This window comes from Pelodiscus sinensis, chromosome 5 (assembly GCF_052426305.1).
Source record: "Pelodiscus sinensis isolate ZL-2025 chromosome 5, ASM5242630v1, whole genome shotgun sequence".
Lineage (NCBI taxonomy): Eukaryota > Metazoa > Chordata > Testudines > Trionychidae > Pelodiscus > Pelodiscus sinensis.
This window is the reverse complement of record NC_143056.1, coordinates 32,127,354-32,142,157: the sequence shown is the minus strand read 5'-3', so window position 1 is coordinate 32,142,157 and position 14,804 is coordinate 32,127,354. Positions and strand designations below refer to the sequence as shown.

Genomic DNA, 14,804 nt, shown 5'->3' with positions numbered 1-14,804 from the left:
AAAATCATCCTTATTTGAGGCTACAGCAGCAGTGCAGATAAAGCCTTAGGAGAGGAATAGCGCTGCTTGTGCTGCTGCAGTAACTGTGCAGAGAGCAGATTGGAGCTAGGGGCATAGAGAATGAAATAGTGAGAGATAACAGGGACACACATGCCTGCAAGAGCTTTAACTCCATGGCATGGTTGGCACAAAATTCTCCTCTCAGTGACCCTGGGGGGGGGGGGAGGTATAGGGGAGAGGGGCGGTGTGTGTGTGCGCACTTGAGAGCAGCATCTGCTTTAACTTGGAAAAGACTAAACCAGTAAACAGCTCTTTTTTTTTTTTTTTACAGGAAAGCTCATGTAGCTCTCAGGGTGGGTGCTGAACACTAAATAACCTGGGTAAGGATGAGCCACCAGGATACGTCCCCCAGAGAGCATGTGGTAGCGTGAGGAAAGCAGGAGGAAGAGGCTTTCAGAATATCAGTGATATAGAAATAGGGATTTTAAAGTAACATTTGGAATTTTAATACTTTGAAATGCCCCCCCACCAACTTCGGAGCAGAGTGCGAAGGATGAAAAGAGAATCTACATGGTGCTCCACTGGCCATTCCAAAGCGCTTTGCTAACTACAAGTCATGAGCCAAATGGCCATTTTGTGTACCGGGCACAAGCAACATGTGACTGAGCTGTAATCAGATCACAGTCCCTGGTTCTGTTAGCAGTGGGCCAGTGCTATGCAGGTGATGGTTGTTACCCTTCTGCAGCTCCAGGGCTTGTGGAGGGAGTCGGGGGGGCAGCATAAAGGTTTTATGGACACAAACTTGGGATGGGTGCATGACTGCCAAATAGAAAAGCCACTGGTCAGTGATGCGGGTCTCTGCAAACAAATGTCAATCAAACCTTTGAATCACATCATGATGTATCCTGTGTATGTCACAGCTCAGCTATGGCTTCTCTGTGTGACCAGGGCCAGGTCACTCATGGTAATGTTTTCAAAAGCATTCAGTACCAGCAATTACTTTGCTTCCATTTTGTCTGTAGGAGCAGAGTGAGGTAAATGCTGAATGCTTTAGTTCTTGTTATGCCTCAGTTCCCATCTGTGAAAGGGAGATAGTGATCCTTCCTTTCCTTTGCCATTTTACTGACTTGTTTATTTTAGTGTGGGTGCTCTTTGGGGCACAGAGGATCTTGCATAATGCTCTAAGATCCAGCTGAGGTACCTTAGGAAGGTACGGTTACACAGGCTTTTTGTGCACTGGGATTTTTTTAACCAGTGATACGAAGCTGTGGCATAGTCATGATTTATATTGGTGCAGTGAAAGCCCATTTCAGAGCAGGGCAAGCTGTACCTGTGCAAAATGTGTCTGCTAGAGAGTTGCAACTAGTGCTTTTAAGAAGGAGCAATCAGTTTCACACATACAGAATGGGAAGCGACTGTCCAGGAAGGAGTACGGCAGAAAGGGATCTAGGAGTCATAGTGGACCACAAGCTAAATATGAATCAGCAGTGTGATGCTGTTGCAGAAAAAGCAAACATGATTCTGGGATGTATTAACAGGAATGTTGTAAGCAAGACACAAGAAGCCATGCTTCTGCTCTACTCTGTGCTGACTAGGCCTCAGCTGGACTACTGTGTCACATTTCAGGAAAGAGATGGACAAATTTAATAATTTTGGGTGCTCTTCTCTGACCCTTCTTTAAGTTCTAGAAAACATGACCGATGAAGGAAAGTTGAAAGAATGGGGTTTGCTTAGTCTGAGAAACAAAAGACTGAGAGGGGACATAACTTTCAAGTACCTAAAAGGTTTTTACAAGGATGAGAAGAAAAATTGTTCTCCTTAACCCCTGATGATAGGACAAGAGGCAATGGTCTTAAATTGCAGCAAGGGAGGCTTAGGTTGGACATTAGAAAAAACTTCCTGTCAGGGTAGTTAAGCACTGAAATAAATTGTCTAGAGAGGTTGTGGAATCTCCATCAGTGGAGGTTTTTAGACCAGGTTAGACAAACACTTGCCAAGGATAAGAACCTCAACCCCATGCTTCTTACACACCCTTCTTCTGTCCCTCTCCCATGCCCTTGATGGTCTGCAAAACTGCCTTAATCTGGCATATCCTGTTTCCCAGAGTTGCCGGATTAAAGAGATATAAGTGTAACTTAAAAAAAAAAATCCTATATCAAAAACTTCTTCCATATACACATTTCCCTGAAGAAAGAGGCTGAGAGAATAAACTTCATAATAGATGCTAATCAAAGTATTATAGGTGGCATGCAGCTCTTCTCCCCCAAAAGTGCAGCTCACAAAGCCATTCCTACACACACCCCCCAAGGGTCCTGGTTTGCCCCCCCCCCCCAGCTTTCCTGTGCTCACTGGGGTGACTATTCAAAATAGTGCCCAAGATGGCATCCATCGACGGGAGCCTGATGTAGGGTTGCCAGATGGTCTCCCAAAAATACTGAAAACATGGGCTAAAAATTTGTCAAGCAAAGAAAACAAAAACCACCACCCACACCGAACACTACCAAAAGCCACCAAGCTGGGAACACAGGGGGAGGCAGCAGCCACCTGCTACCCAAAGCAGAGAGAGGAAGACCCCAGGACAACACAATGGCAGGGTGGGGGGGAGGGAGACCATGGGTAGGACGGTGACTCCAAAAGCTGGATGGGGGAAGTGGGTGGGACTCCCAGCCACTCCCCCCGGCCGGCTTCTGCACGCAACCACAGGCTCCCAGCACTGATAGTGGCCCTGCCTTCCAGCCACGCCCTCCCAGCCCCGCCAGGCTTCTGTCCGGCACCCAGCCAGAAAAACAGAAACTACTGGACGTTGCACATGTCCAGTATTTCCTGAATTCTTTTACCAGAGGGCACAAAAACGAGACTGTCTGGTAGAAATACCGTAGCCTAATATGCTTGTTTCTTAAAGGGGCAACCTCCTTTTTTTTTTCTTGACAATTCTGGTGCAGCTCCTTGCATTTTTTCCGCCGCTGTTTTGGCTCTCTGGGTTGGCCACCCCTGTACTATAGGAAGGTGCTCAGCGCAAGAATGAAACTGAAGCTTGGGGCAAGGCACGGAAAATGAGGCAGACAACAGTTCTGATGACAATCACAGTAGTTTGGGTACACTGATGTGGAAGACAATCCCCCCACTCCTCATTCAAGTCCCCCTCTCTCCCTGAGAGGAGGAAGCATTTATCCAGGGGTGTGACACAGCTCAGGTGAGGGCTGTGGGAAATGTCTGACAGTCTTCCGAATTGAAGCTGTTCCACTGTAGTTAAATAAAAGTCATTGGCGGGGTGGAGGTTGGGGGGGCGGGGAGAGGGAGGGGGAGGGAAGGTTGGCGACGGGGGCTCCCACCTAAATGCTGTAACCACCAGGCTATAGTTTCAGTCTTGCTCGCTCTCTTGGCTGAGGGTATGGCTATTCAGCTTTGTTATTTTGGAATAGCTGACATTCTGAAACAACATAGTCCACGTCTACACTACAAGCAGTTATTTCAGATGCCAAACTAATGGGGAGCTGGAGGACTTTACTCCAACTCCTGTAACCCTCATTTTACGACGAGTAAAGGAAGTCAGCGGAAGAGTGTTCTTGCTCAGCCTTCCAGCTGGGTAGACAGCGCCAAAAGCCAAATTAAGCTATTTTGACTTGAGCTACGTCAAGTGTATAGCTCAAGTTGCAGCGCTTAGTTCTGGTTTAGCCCTGTGCTGCAGACGTGGCCCCAACACAGCTGTTTTGTGAAAGCTCACCAATAGGCACGCACATGGGAGGCTGTTGGACCACATCCCCAGGACTAGTCTCACCAGGAAAATGTAATCTCCCAGCCACTGAAAAGGGACTTAAGAGTTGAGACCTAGCCTACCTTCGCTCTTCCTTTCCACCACATCCATTTTCCCTCTGCTCCCCACGTTCTTCTCTTCCCAACCAAGCCCAAGCGCTCCCCTCACCCATTCCCCCACCCAACTCCACTGCAGGGCACAGAAAACAGGAAGCATACGGGGAAAAGACAAAAAAAGGGAGGGGACCAGGCAGCTATCTCTGCAGGGCTCATTGGGCTAGACGAACCCCCCCTCCCAGCTCCACACTCCAGCAAAGGGGAGGTGGAGAATGCGTGGGGAGAAGATCCCCCTGGAAGCGGGATCAATAGCAACTGGACTGGGAAAATGAAACCAAACCCACCAGCACTCTACACACTAGCAGGGTTGGGGGGGGGGGGGTGCCAACCAAACAGGGAGAGTGCAAAGAGGGGCAACGAGGAAGACCACCTGCGCCCCCTGAGGCAGGATGCAGGGAGGGGGACTGGATGGGGTGAGGGGGCCAAGCAGGGAGGGAGCTGAGGAGGGCAAAAGACTGGCAGCAAGCCGCAGCAGCACAGCAAGCAGGGTGAGGTGTTCTCTGCACAGCAGGGCTGGCACTCCTCTCGGAGCCGGTGGGCTGCAGAGCTCTGCAGCCTGAGAGCCTATGTGACTGTAACTGTTCCATGCAGGTTTGGGGGTGGGTGGGAGGGCTTCTGAGGATGCTCCCTGCTACTCTGCCTCCCCAGCTGCCCTGGAACCTGCCTGAACCATACTAACAACAGTCCACAGCTACCCCACATGCAAATTGGAGGCGGGGAGGGGAGGGGCAGCGTGGGATAGGTAGAGCCTCCCTTTACAAACCAGATGTCCATGGGCGCTCGCACCAGTAGCTGAGGTCAGGGTGTATGCACTGGGTTGGGCCCACTTGCTTTGAGGAGCAGGCTTTCAGGTGCCTGGCCTGGAGCTGCAGTACATTATGCCTCGGGCATGTTTATGGCAAATATGTAGGTGCTCAGAAAAATTAGGTGACTCAGCAGCAGCTGGGCAAGGAGGTTGTGAACCCTAACGGGGTCTGATTTTAGGTGTGTAAATTCTTTTGTGCATGTAGCCCTCAGATGCTACAGTTTGTGCACATGGCTGGGTAAGAAACACTATAAAACAGAGTGGTACTAGGAATGTTATTTGGAACCCATATGTTCAAAGTGAGGTGTTTGGATTCTCAGCTCTGTTGGTCTTCTGTACTGCTAAAGGGGAATAGATTAAGTGTAAATCTGGCTATGTGGTTGGTGGCTGTTGCTAGCATGGGAAAGATTGAGAAAACTGCGAATCTAGGTGCTTCCGATTATGCTACTGAGGCTAACAGTTGTTCCAGAAACCTTCTGACTTGGTGATTTCATATGGAGAATGTGAATTTATGTGGAGGTTGTATTTAAACTGATGAGTGGAGTCAAGATTATGTCCAACTTTGCCACTGCAGATTTAAGATCTACCTGCTGTAGTTTATCCATCTGTATGATGACATCCTGGCTTGAAGCACTCTTGTGAAATGTAAACTGTCATTGAATGAAGTGTGCTATCGTAATTCCCATTTCAAATGATTTGACAAACTGTTTACTCTGACTGCGTCTTATTTCAAAAGCACACATTTGACCATTCCTGGACATGGGAGCTGTGGGAAGCAGCATGGGCTGGGCCACTGCATCCCACAGCTCCCATTGGTGAGGAATGGTGAACTGTGGACACTGGGAGCTGTGCCTGTGGACACTCAGGCCATGTCTATACTTATCCATGGATTGACACTCCAGCGGGTCAATCTTTGGGCATTCAACTTAGCAGGTCTAATAAGAACCCGCTAAATCGAATGCGGAGGGCACCGGTCCTACTTTTTGCGAGGAGAAAGGGCAGATGATGAAAGCATTTTTTTCCATTGACCTCCCACCATGGAGATGGCTCCAAAGTTCAAATCAAGGTATGTCGACTCCAGCTACACAATGGCTGTGTCTAGACCGGCAAGTTTTTCCGCAAAAGCAACTGCTTTTGCAGAATAACTTGCTAGCTGTCTACACTGGCCGCTTGAATTTCCACAAGAACACTGACGCTCTCATGTAAGAAATCAGTGCTTCTTGCAGAAATGCTATGCTGCTCCCGTTTGGGCAAAAGTCCTTTTGCGTAAAAGCTTTTGCGCAAAAGGGCCAGTGTAGACAGCTCAGATTTGTTTTGCGCAAAAAAGCCCCGATCACAAAAATGGCGATCAGGGCTTTTTGCGGAAAAGCGTGTCTAGATTGGCACAGATGCTTTTCCGCAAAAAGTGCTTTTGCGGAAAAGCGTCCGTGCCAATCTAGATGCTCTTTTCCGCAAATGCTTTTAACGGAAAACTTCTCCATTAAAAGCATATGAGGAAAATCATGCCAGTCTAGACGTAGCCAATTAATATAGATGGAGTTGTGTATCTTAATTCAAACTTAGCCACTCAAAGGCCACAAGATGCTTTGTTTACCTTAGGCCTGGTCTACACTAGGGGATAACAAACCATATGGTTCTCCACTCCTGCTTTACAAGCCTTTAATTAACTGGAGCAGTGGTAACAGAATATGATTTGGATGTAGTAGGGTTGCACAGATGATACTGAAGACATAATTTGGCCTTCAGGACCTTTATTACCAGGAATAATGAGAGAGACGGGAACAACCCTAGCTGACCATGAGCATTGGTAAGCAGGGAAAAAGTGTCATTTTAATTGAAAACAGAGGAAATTTTGATAGGTGTGAATTATGGGACATTCTAGGGTTATTTGCCTCACTAATTGGCCTAACAAACCTCCAGCTTGACTGCCAGGATCATTCCCAGCAATTACCTCCCTGTCCTTCCTTTATCATCTCTGACTCCCCCAAACCTTTGCACTGATTCTGAGGGGGTGGGAGAAATTCATGTAAACTACAGTACAGAAATGTACTAGTTACTCAAAGTTCCGTATTAATGTGCCCAGTAAGGAATCTGTTAAAAAAACATTTTCTGAATGTTTTGTCATTTATATTGTTACAGAAATACTTATTGGCAGCTATTTTGGAATCATTTATCAAAATATTAGAAACTGGCATGATTATATTGTATTATTTTGTCAAATAATGTATGCAGAATTTTAAAATGCACTCTGAATTTTTTGGCACAGGTGTTCTGAAGTGCATCATAGGTATTCACTTGTTATCCGCTAATGAAGCCAAGAGGAGGGACTTAACCCTAACCCCCCCCTGCTTTGCATCTCCTGCCCTTTGCCTTGGAGCTTTCTCCTTCTCCCTCCCGGGAGCCTCCTGCTTGCTTTGCAGAACAGGGAAGGGAGAAGAGGGGGCACAAGGTTTGGGATGGAGAGAATTTCCTGGCTGCTTTTGAGAGTGGTGCAGGGCTAGGGCAAGGGTGAGCCTGCCTTAGCCTCACTGCACCACCACCAAGGAGCCACCTGAGGTAAGCAGTATCTAGCTGGAGCCAGAATCCCAAACCCCTGCCCCAGTCATGAGCCCCTCCTGCTCCTCAAGCCCCTGTCCTAGTCTTGAGCCCCTTAAGCTCAAACATACTCATAGAGCCTGTTCCCTGAATCCCCTCCTACCCCAACTTACTGCCCCAGGCTCAACTCAGAACCTCTCACAGTCCAAATCCCTTAGCCCAAGACCAGAGCCTGTGCCCCAACCCCTCTGCTCCTGTCTGTAGGGTTACCAGCTGGTTTAAAGAAAATACTGGACACACTTAATCTCAGATCAGGGCAGGGCTGGCCAGAGGAGATTGGAGGGGAAGGAACTGGATGGCGGGAAGCAGAGCTAGCCTTGATAAGGGTTGGGGGGAGTGGGGCTGGCTGGGAGGGTGGAATGGGGGGGGGGAACCGGCTGGTGGGGAGCGGGCTGGCCTGGGTGCACACAGATCCTGGCGTGCTGCCTGTCCCACACATGCTCCTGGCAGGGCGCATGAGCGAGTCTGGCCTGGGGATTCCATTCTGCTCTGCTCCCGCCCCCCTCCTCTCTGCTGCGTAGTTGCATACTTCCTGGCTGGTAGACACGCTCACGCAGTAGAAGAGAAGAAGCGAGCCTGTCTTCTCAGAGTTTGATGTCAAATCATTCTGCCTTGTCAGAACCTTCCTGCAATAGTGAAAGGGTAGATGGCTAAAGAACTGTGGGTAGGAATGTCTGTGCTCCAAGAACAGATAAATGGTATTTAAGAAACTGAAGAGGGGTGGTAAAACCAAGGTATACCATGGATACATCACGCACAGGCCTTAATTTCTGCATTTCCTTATAGTTATTAGACATGGGGTCATATTGCTGTTGGGATCAAACGTGCTAAGAGCTGAAAGGTGACAGTGTACATTGTGAGCTGTAGTCAGTAAGAAGGTTCATGGCTGGCTGAAAAAGACATTGCCTTGGACAGCTGTCAAGGAAAACAGAACCACATCTTGTCAAGGGAAGAAAGCAAATTAGGTGTGCTTTAGAAAAGGGAGGGTGTAATGTAATGTTTCTGTGCTGACTGGTGATTGGGAGGGTTATGCCTTAGTTTGAATTGGGAGGTACACAATCACATGCACTTCACAGAGGATGTGTGTTCCAAGGATTAACTTAACAGGTAAAATTTAAAAGCTGCTTCAGTCTCACTGTCCATCAGAGATAAAAAGAAGAAAAAATCAGTGCACCATTGAGCATGGTGCTAGTTTGGGTCTCTTACAGTCAGAAAACGCTAGAATGTAAATGGAAGAGTCAAGAGTCAGTAAAGCCCTCTGGCTGCTCTAAAAAAGGTATTTGCCAGAGTCATTCATGATCTTATGCACATGCTGAACACTTTACAATCACTTCTTGTGGGTGAGTGACAGACTGAAAAGAGCATGATTTGTGCAAGCACCACTGATCACCTCGCTGGATGAGAAATCTGGAAAATTTCCCAGCTTCAACATCTGCCCCATATTAGGATGAAGAGTTAAATTAATTTGTTAGGACTGGCTCTTTTCTGTGCAGTCACGGTAGAGGATTCTTAATCACTTACCCCCCTCAAAAGTTTTGGCAAATAAATATATCTACTAACAATCTGGTACAACTGCTGCCACTGACATGCTTGTGAAATGCCACAAGACAACCGGTGAGTGTGAGATCTTTGTTTTTCCACATACTGCAAGGGACTAGGTAAAGGAAACTTCAGAATAGGCCTGGGAATTCACTGTGTGAATCTATGGAAGTGTTATGGTCTAAGATTCTCCGGAGAGACACAAGATAGAAAATCTGAGGACTGATGGCAGATATCAATTTATATACCTTTCTAGCATGACAGCCAATGTAGCAAAGTATCATGTAATGAATATTCTGTTAAGGCAAGAAAACAGTGAGATGTGATATGGCAGCCAAATGAGCTCTCAGATTTCTAACATTTTGTTTTCAAAAAAGGTCTTGTATAACTGGATTACTTTTCAAATTTTTATATGGTCCAAATTAACTCCATGTGTATATTTACTATGGGTTGGAGCAGATATTTTTCTATCTTCGGGGGAGGGGAAAAGTAGGGGAAAGATTTTACAAAACAAGAAATCTAAGCAAAGATATCGAATGTGCTCCTTTTCCCCTTGACCTCACTGCACGTATGCAGAGCTAAAGATGATCTCAAAGTCAAATGGCTTTCCACAAGCCAAACGAGCTGCTTAACAGTTCACTTCCTTTCATTGCTCTTTCAAACAGAACAGCCATTGGGGGGGAGGGAAGCATTTAAAAATCTTTTTATTATTAACATAATCTTCCAAGTGTGGGTAATATGCATAAGGAATGTCAGTAAATATTCCATTTGAAGCTTCTTTTTACATATTTCCATCGATAAATAAACTCTGAATTCACATAAAAAAGTTACACTTAAATAACGAATATTTTCTTTGTTTGTAACAGGCATACATTGGTAAAATATAAATATTCTTGTACTCAGCCTTTGTTCTAAGTAAAGATAACAATTAGCCACACATCACAGTTATTAACAACCAAAACCAAGAACTCTTCAACTGATTTTCTGGCCTGGACTAGTATAGAGATGGAAAACAGAAAATTCACAGTTTGACTTTAGGCCAAGAGGGGTTGAGATGGAGGAGGTGACAGAACAGTTTTCATGACAGTCTTGTTAAAAATAGGCTGCTCTGCCACTGAATTTTAATTCAAATATATTACTCTACATCTGATGGTAGGTTCCATTATAATTTTTACATAACACTAAGATGTTACCTAATGAAATATGGCACATTATTCATTAGAACAATATAATCAGGTTTCATAACTACCATTGGAAAAAAATGTAGGTGATGTATGAGTGGTGATTTGTTTTTGGCTAGTCATGTTTTCTTTACTAACCATTAAAATATTGTATCACTTCATTTCTTTGTCAGGCTCCTCTGATAATAAATTTTGTGGTACTTTCTGTCACTTTTGAAAACAAGCTGCATTGTCAGAGATACCTGGGTGTTGTTTCCTCACCCTCAAATCCAAAACCTGAAACATGATGAGCTCTGTGATCAAGGCATCATCTCAGAGAATTCGTGGAATGATAGTAAAAGGGACAATTGGGCTGCTGGCTTCAAGCTCTAATGCTGTCAGGAAGCACTCTGTTGCTGCATCATCATTGCCTTGAGCTTGCAGAACCTCCCCAAGACCATTCCAAACCTCATGAGCTGTAGAGTTCACTTGGACAGCATCTCTGAGAATCTTCTCAGCCAAACTATAGCGCCCTAATTGGTGAAGTATTAGAGCCTGCAATGAAATAAAGAAAATGCAGAAGTAGTTGAGAACAACACATTATACACTGAACACTAGCAATAGTAACGTGAACAAAACTCTGTTGATAGGATTTTTACCAGATCCAAGCTATCTCTAATAGCACTGAAAAATTGAAAATGGATAGATGATTCAAGTGGATTAATGCATTTCACTGTCTCTACTTCACAAACTTGGGTTTAAATTCTGTTTTTGGTTGTGAATGAAAATGAGTGCAGTGGAATGATCTGAATTAGGGATATAAAATGCCATTTAAAATGTTAACAAATTGAACAATGTTTAATTGGTTAAAACTGGCTGGGTGTGAGGCTGCTCCAGCCGGCCAGGCACCGGTTAACCAGTTACCTTAGCAAACATGAGGCAAAGCTTACTGGGTAATCAATTAACTGGTTATCCCTTTACATCCCTAATCTTGCATATCAGTCTATTTTATAAAACTTTTAAGTAACATGGTGAAGAATTATTGCTGAGTGGGCTGTTCTTAAATTCCTACAGAAAAGAACTGGCAGAGCTGCATAAGCAGGCTCTAAACAATTAGTCCTCACACCTTCATGAGCACCAAGTGGGTATAAAAGTAACTGAAGAGTGCAGAGATTCTGTGCAATTGTTTAACCATCCATTGTAAATTCCTGTAGTCTCAATTACTCACTCTCTCCCCTGCCAACGACATTACTTTCTATTGTAAGCAGACTATTAACTGAACTATATAATACAACTTATGAATGCTTGACTGTTGAGAACAAATTCATGAAGAAAGCAAATACAATAGTGGTTGCAATGGATTTAATGCAGAAATGCAGTGAGGGCTAATTTCTAACTGTCTAATGGGTCTGCTGTCAGAGAGGTATTGCAGTTTAATTTTTTTGGAGGTTTTAGTGAGAAAGCACTGCAGCGGGTGGTGATCTGTACTTTAACTTACCACAAACAAGGCAATTGTTCTTGGGATGGTTTTCCTCCTCCAAGAAAGAGATTTGAAAATTAGACTATCAAAGTATTTCAGAAAAAATGAGGCAGGAAGAAATCTATGGATATTCTCTGCACTAAGCTGGTTTAGTGTAACATTCTCAAGTTATAATTTACTGTCACCAAAGTGAATGAATAAAAGGTATTGATTTGCAGATACAAGTTGAGACGCTATAATCCGGAGTTTCCCAGTCCGGCTAGACCTCAGGTTCAGCAATGTCAGGGTGACCTGGAGGGCTGGAGCCAGGAGTGTGTTGAGACTAGATGGCCAAGTGAGCGCAGCCCCAGGTGGGAGCAGAGCTGCCAGAAATAGCATGGAGCCCCTGGTCAACAGGGGTAGGTCAGCAGTCATTAGAGCAGCTGGGCAGAGCATTGAGACCCAGGTGGCAGCAGGGCACCCCTGGCAGCAGCAGAGCTGGCGGGGAGAGCCCCAAGTTCCAGATGGCACTGCAGAAGCTGCCAGGGAGAACCTTGAGCTCCAGGCAGCAGCACAGGACCCCCCAAGCAGAAAAATGCTGGGGGGGAGGGGAAGAGAAGAGAAGAGTTCCCTGACTGTGGGGAGAGCGCAGAGCCCCAGGTGGCAGCAGAGGCCCCCTTGCTGTGGGGAGAACACAGCCCATGGCAGAAGTGGGGCGGCGAGGAGGAAAAGCGAAGCCTCCAGTGCACTGACCTCCCATGGGTGCTGGACGAGGGAAGTTCAACCTGTATATGCTTTTCTTTACAATTTATTTACAAAAATCCTTCTGGAAGCTTGCCTATCCTATCCAAGTTACAGACGCTAGTACTTTGTATATGAAAAATTCTATATATCTCAATATTCCAGATTCCTTTTGCACACTTGTTAAAGAAACAAACTGTGCTTTTCAAGAGCCAAGGAAGCATCGTGGTCTTGCAGACGTATTAGCTTGATTGATAGGAGTACAGAGTGCATCAAATCTGCATTAACTTTCTGTGGCAATAGTACATTATTTTTTTTCTGATGATCTACTAAGGCAACAAACTACTGACAGCAATTGCTTTGTAACCATGTTTTACTTCAGATGCTAGGGTATTTGATGCTGGTGAAGCATTGGAGACAGAAGTGAATTGTTTATCCACAGAACAGCGATTACATGGGCAGTAACAAGGGTAAGTCTTCTCACCACGCACACCAAGGCATGCTAGTCCTGGAGGGCACCACTTTACAGAGACTGAAAGAATAGTTCAGTCTCTAGGCCCAGTCACACTCAGGCCCCGCTGCTGTGACTGCCAACAAAGGTTTTGGTGGTTGTTTTAGTGATGAAGAATCCTGTTCACTGGGACCAAGAAGACTAAGATCACAGAGTCATTTCATACTAGGCATCAGAAAAAATTGTTATACATTTGACTGCAATAGATATAGGCTGAACTGAAACCTATCGTCTACAGATAAAAAGCTTCATATCTCTTTGCCAGTCTTCTGATGCATCAAAACCCATCTAAAAGGGAGACCAGATGCCAGAGTTTAATAAAAATATCCAGTTTTGGCAGGGGAACACTCAAGTGATATTGCACTTGTTTTTTTATCAGTATAATAAAAATTGTCTGATCAACCAATTTCCACTATTACAGGATTTCCTCAGAAGTTCCTGGGACCCAGCAGTCTACATGCTGGAGTCCTCTGCTTTTGCCACCTGCCTACTGGTCTCTTAATTTAGTTATGTGCAAATTACAGCACAACAGGGTCTGGGGACTTTACAATATCCAGATTTTGCTAGTTTAGGTTTTGGAATATTTTAACCATACTCAGTGGTAATTGTATTCAGTTCTTTTAAAGCACTGAATTGATATGAAAGAGGGAGGAGTAGGCACCCCTCTCTGGCAATTGTATTCATGTCCAAATATAGTGTTTCAGAGCTCCAAAATTTTATCACACTCTATAGCACATCCACCCCAAACCGACCATCCTGTTTCCAGATATTAAACACTGTCACCAAAAGGCAGGTTTTGGTTACAAAACATGCTAGTGTATAGAGAGATCCTAGTGGCAAAGATCATATCTTCTCTTTATTTTGGAAGGTGTTTAGCATGCCTATTAATATCTTCCAGTGATAGTTTTGTTCTTTCCAGATCTACAGATAAAGAACTGGATTCTAAGATTTGCACTGTGTTTGCTTCCATGGAGGCCACTTTCTTGGACTTAGAAGGGGGAAATATATCGGTCTTCTCCCTTACTATGGCCCTGTACCATAAAAACACGTAAGAGAGAATTGTCTTGGATTTGGAGCTTCAGGCTGCTGTGACTTTCCCCCTTCACAAATACTGGGCCCATTGGTCCTCATTTCTGAGATGGACAGAGATAGTGATGTCACACCCAGTTGTTTCACACCCATGATATTGAGTAATGGAGCAGAACAGAGACAAAGAACAGACCGAAAAAAAAAAAGAAAAGCTAGGAGGGGAAGAAGAACCTAATGAGGGAAAAGCTCTTCACCAATACCAAGAATACAAGAGCAGAACATGAAGGGACATACAAATGTTTAGTATATCTGGTGCACAAATACACAATGTCAGCTACAAAAGTCCCATGGGAATGCATGTTCTAACCTTCAAGTGATATTGCAAAAAAGAAGCGTTATCGCCTGTAAATGTAAACAAACTTATTTGAGCAATTGGTTGATCAAAAAATAGAACTGAATGAACTTGGAAGCTCTAAAATTTTACATTGTTTTATTTTTGAATAGTTTTTTTGTTATTCTACGTCTGTAAGTTCAACTTTCATGATAAAGAGATTGCCCTACAATACTTGTATTAGGTCAATTGAAAATACTATTTCTTTTGTTTTTTTTACTGTGCAAATATTTGTAATAAAAATAATATAAAATGAGTACTGTACACTTTGCATTCTGTGTTGTAATTGAAAAATTTCAATAGATTTAAAAATGTAAAAAAGACCCAAAATATTTAAATAAATGGTATTCTATTATTAACAGTGCAACTAATTGCATGATTAATCACAATTCATATTTTTAATCACATGATTAATCATGATTAATTTTAAAGTTAACATCCCTAAAAATTAGTAAGGTATTTCCATGTATTCCCTTTCACCTATGTACTTTGTAATACCCTTTTAGCAGGTTTATTTGTAATGAAATATGTTGGCCTATCTCTTTAAAGGAAATATGCAGCTCTACAGGAAATAATTTATTAGCTCTTTCCTTTGGAAACAAAATGCACATGGAAGAGTTAATCCGTTTGTAATCATGTGTGTTGTGTAAATGGAAAAAAATGCAGATGCTGCCATCTGCTTGGAAATTACGAATTAAGTAAAA

At 44.2% G+C, this 14,804-nt stretch overlaps 1 protein-coding gene and 1 long non-coding RNA gene across 7 annotated transcripts in view; one reads left to right on the top strand and one right to left on the bottom strand.

Moving 5' to 3' along the window:
- The window catches only part of LOC142829091 (uncharacterized), a 35,386-nt gene extending 21,347 nt beyond the window's left edge, over window positions 1-14,039 (top strand). Inside the window, exons 3-4 of the long non-coding RNA XR_012903333.2 lie at window positions 12,552-12,639; window positions 13,600-14,039. This is a non-coding gene — a long non-coding RNA (uncharacterized LOC142829091). The remainder of the gene's footprint in view (window positions 1-12,551; window positions 12,640-13,599) is intronic.
- TTC7B (tetratricopeptide repeat domain 7B) overlaps window positions 9,496-14,804 on the bottom strand; it is a 252,974-nt gene continuing 247,665 nt past the window's right edge. For 5 of the 6 annotated variants that reach the window (XM_075926715.2, XM_089778382.1, XM_075926717.2 and 2 more), the window contains one exon: window positions 9,496-10,524. In XM_075926715.2, coding sequence (XP_075782830.2) covers window positions 10,303-10,524 — 222 coding nt within the window. In that variant the 3' untranslated portion in view covers window positions 9,496-10,302. The remainder of the gene's footprint in view (window positions 10,525-14,804) is intronic. The other variant, XM_089778383.1, reaches the window with a different exon arrangement.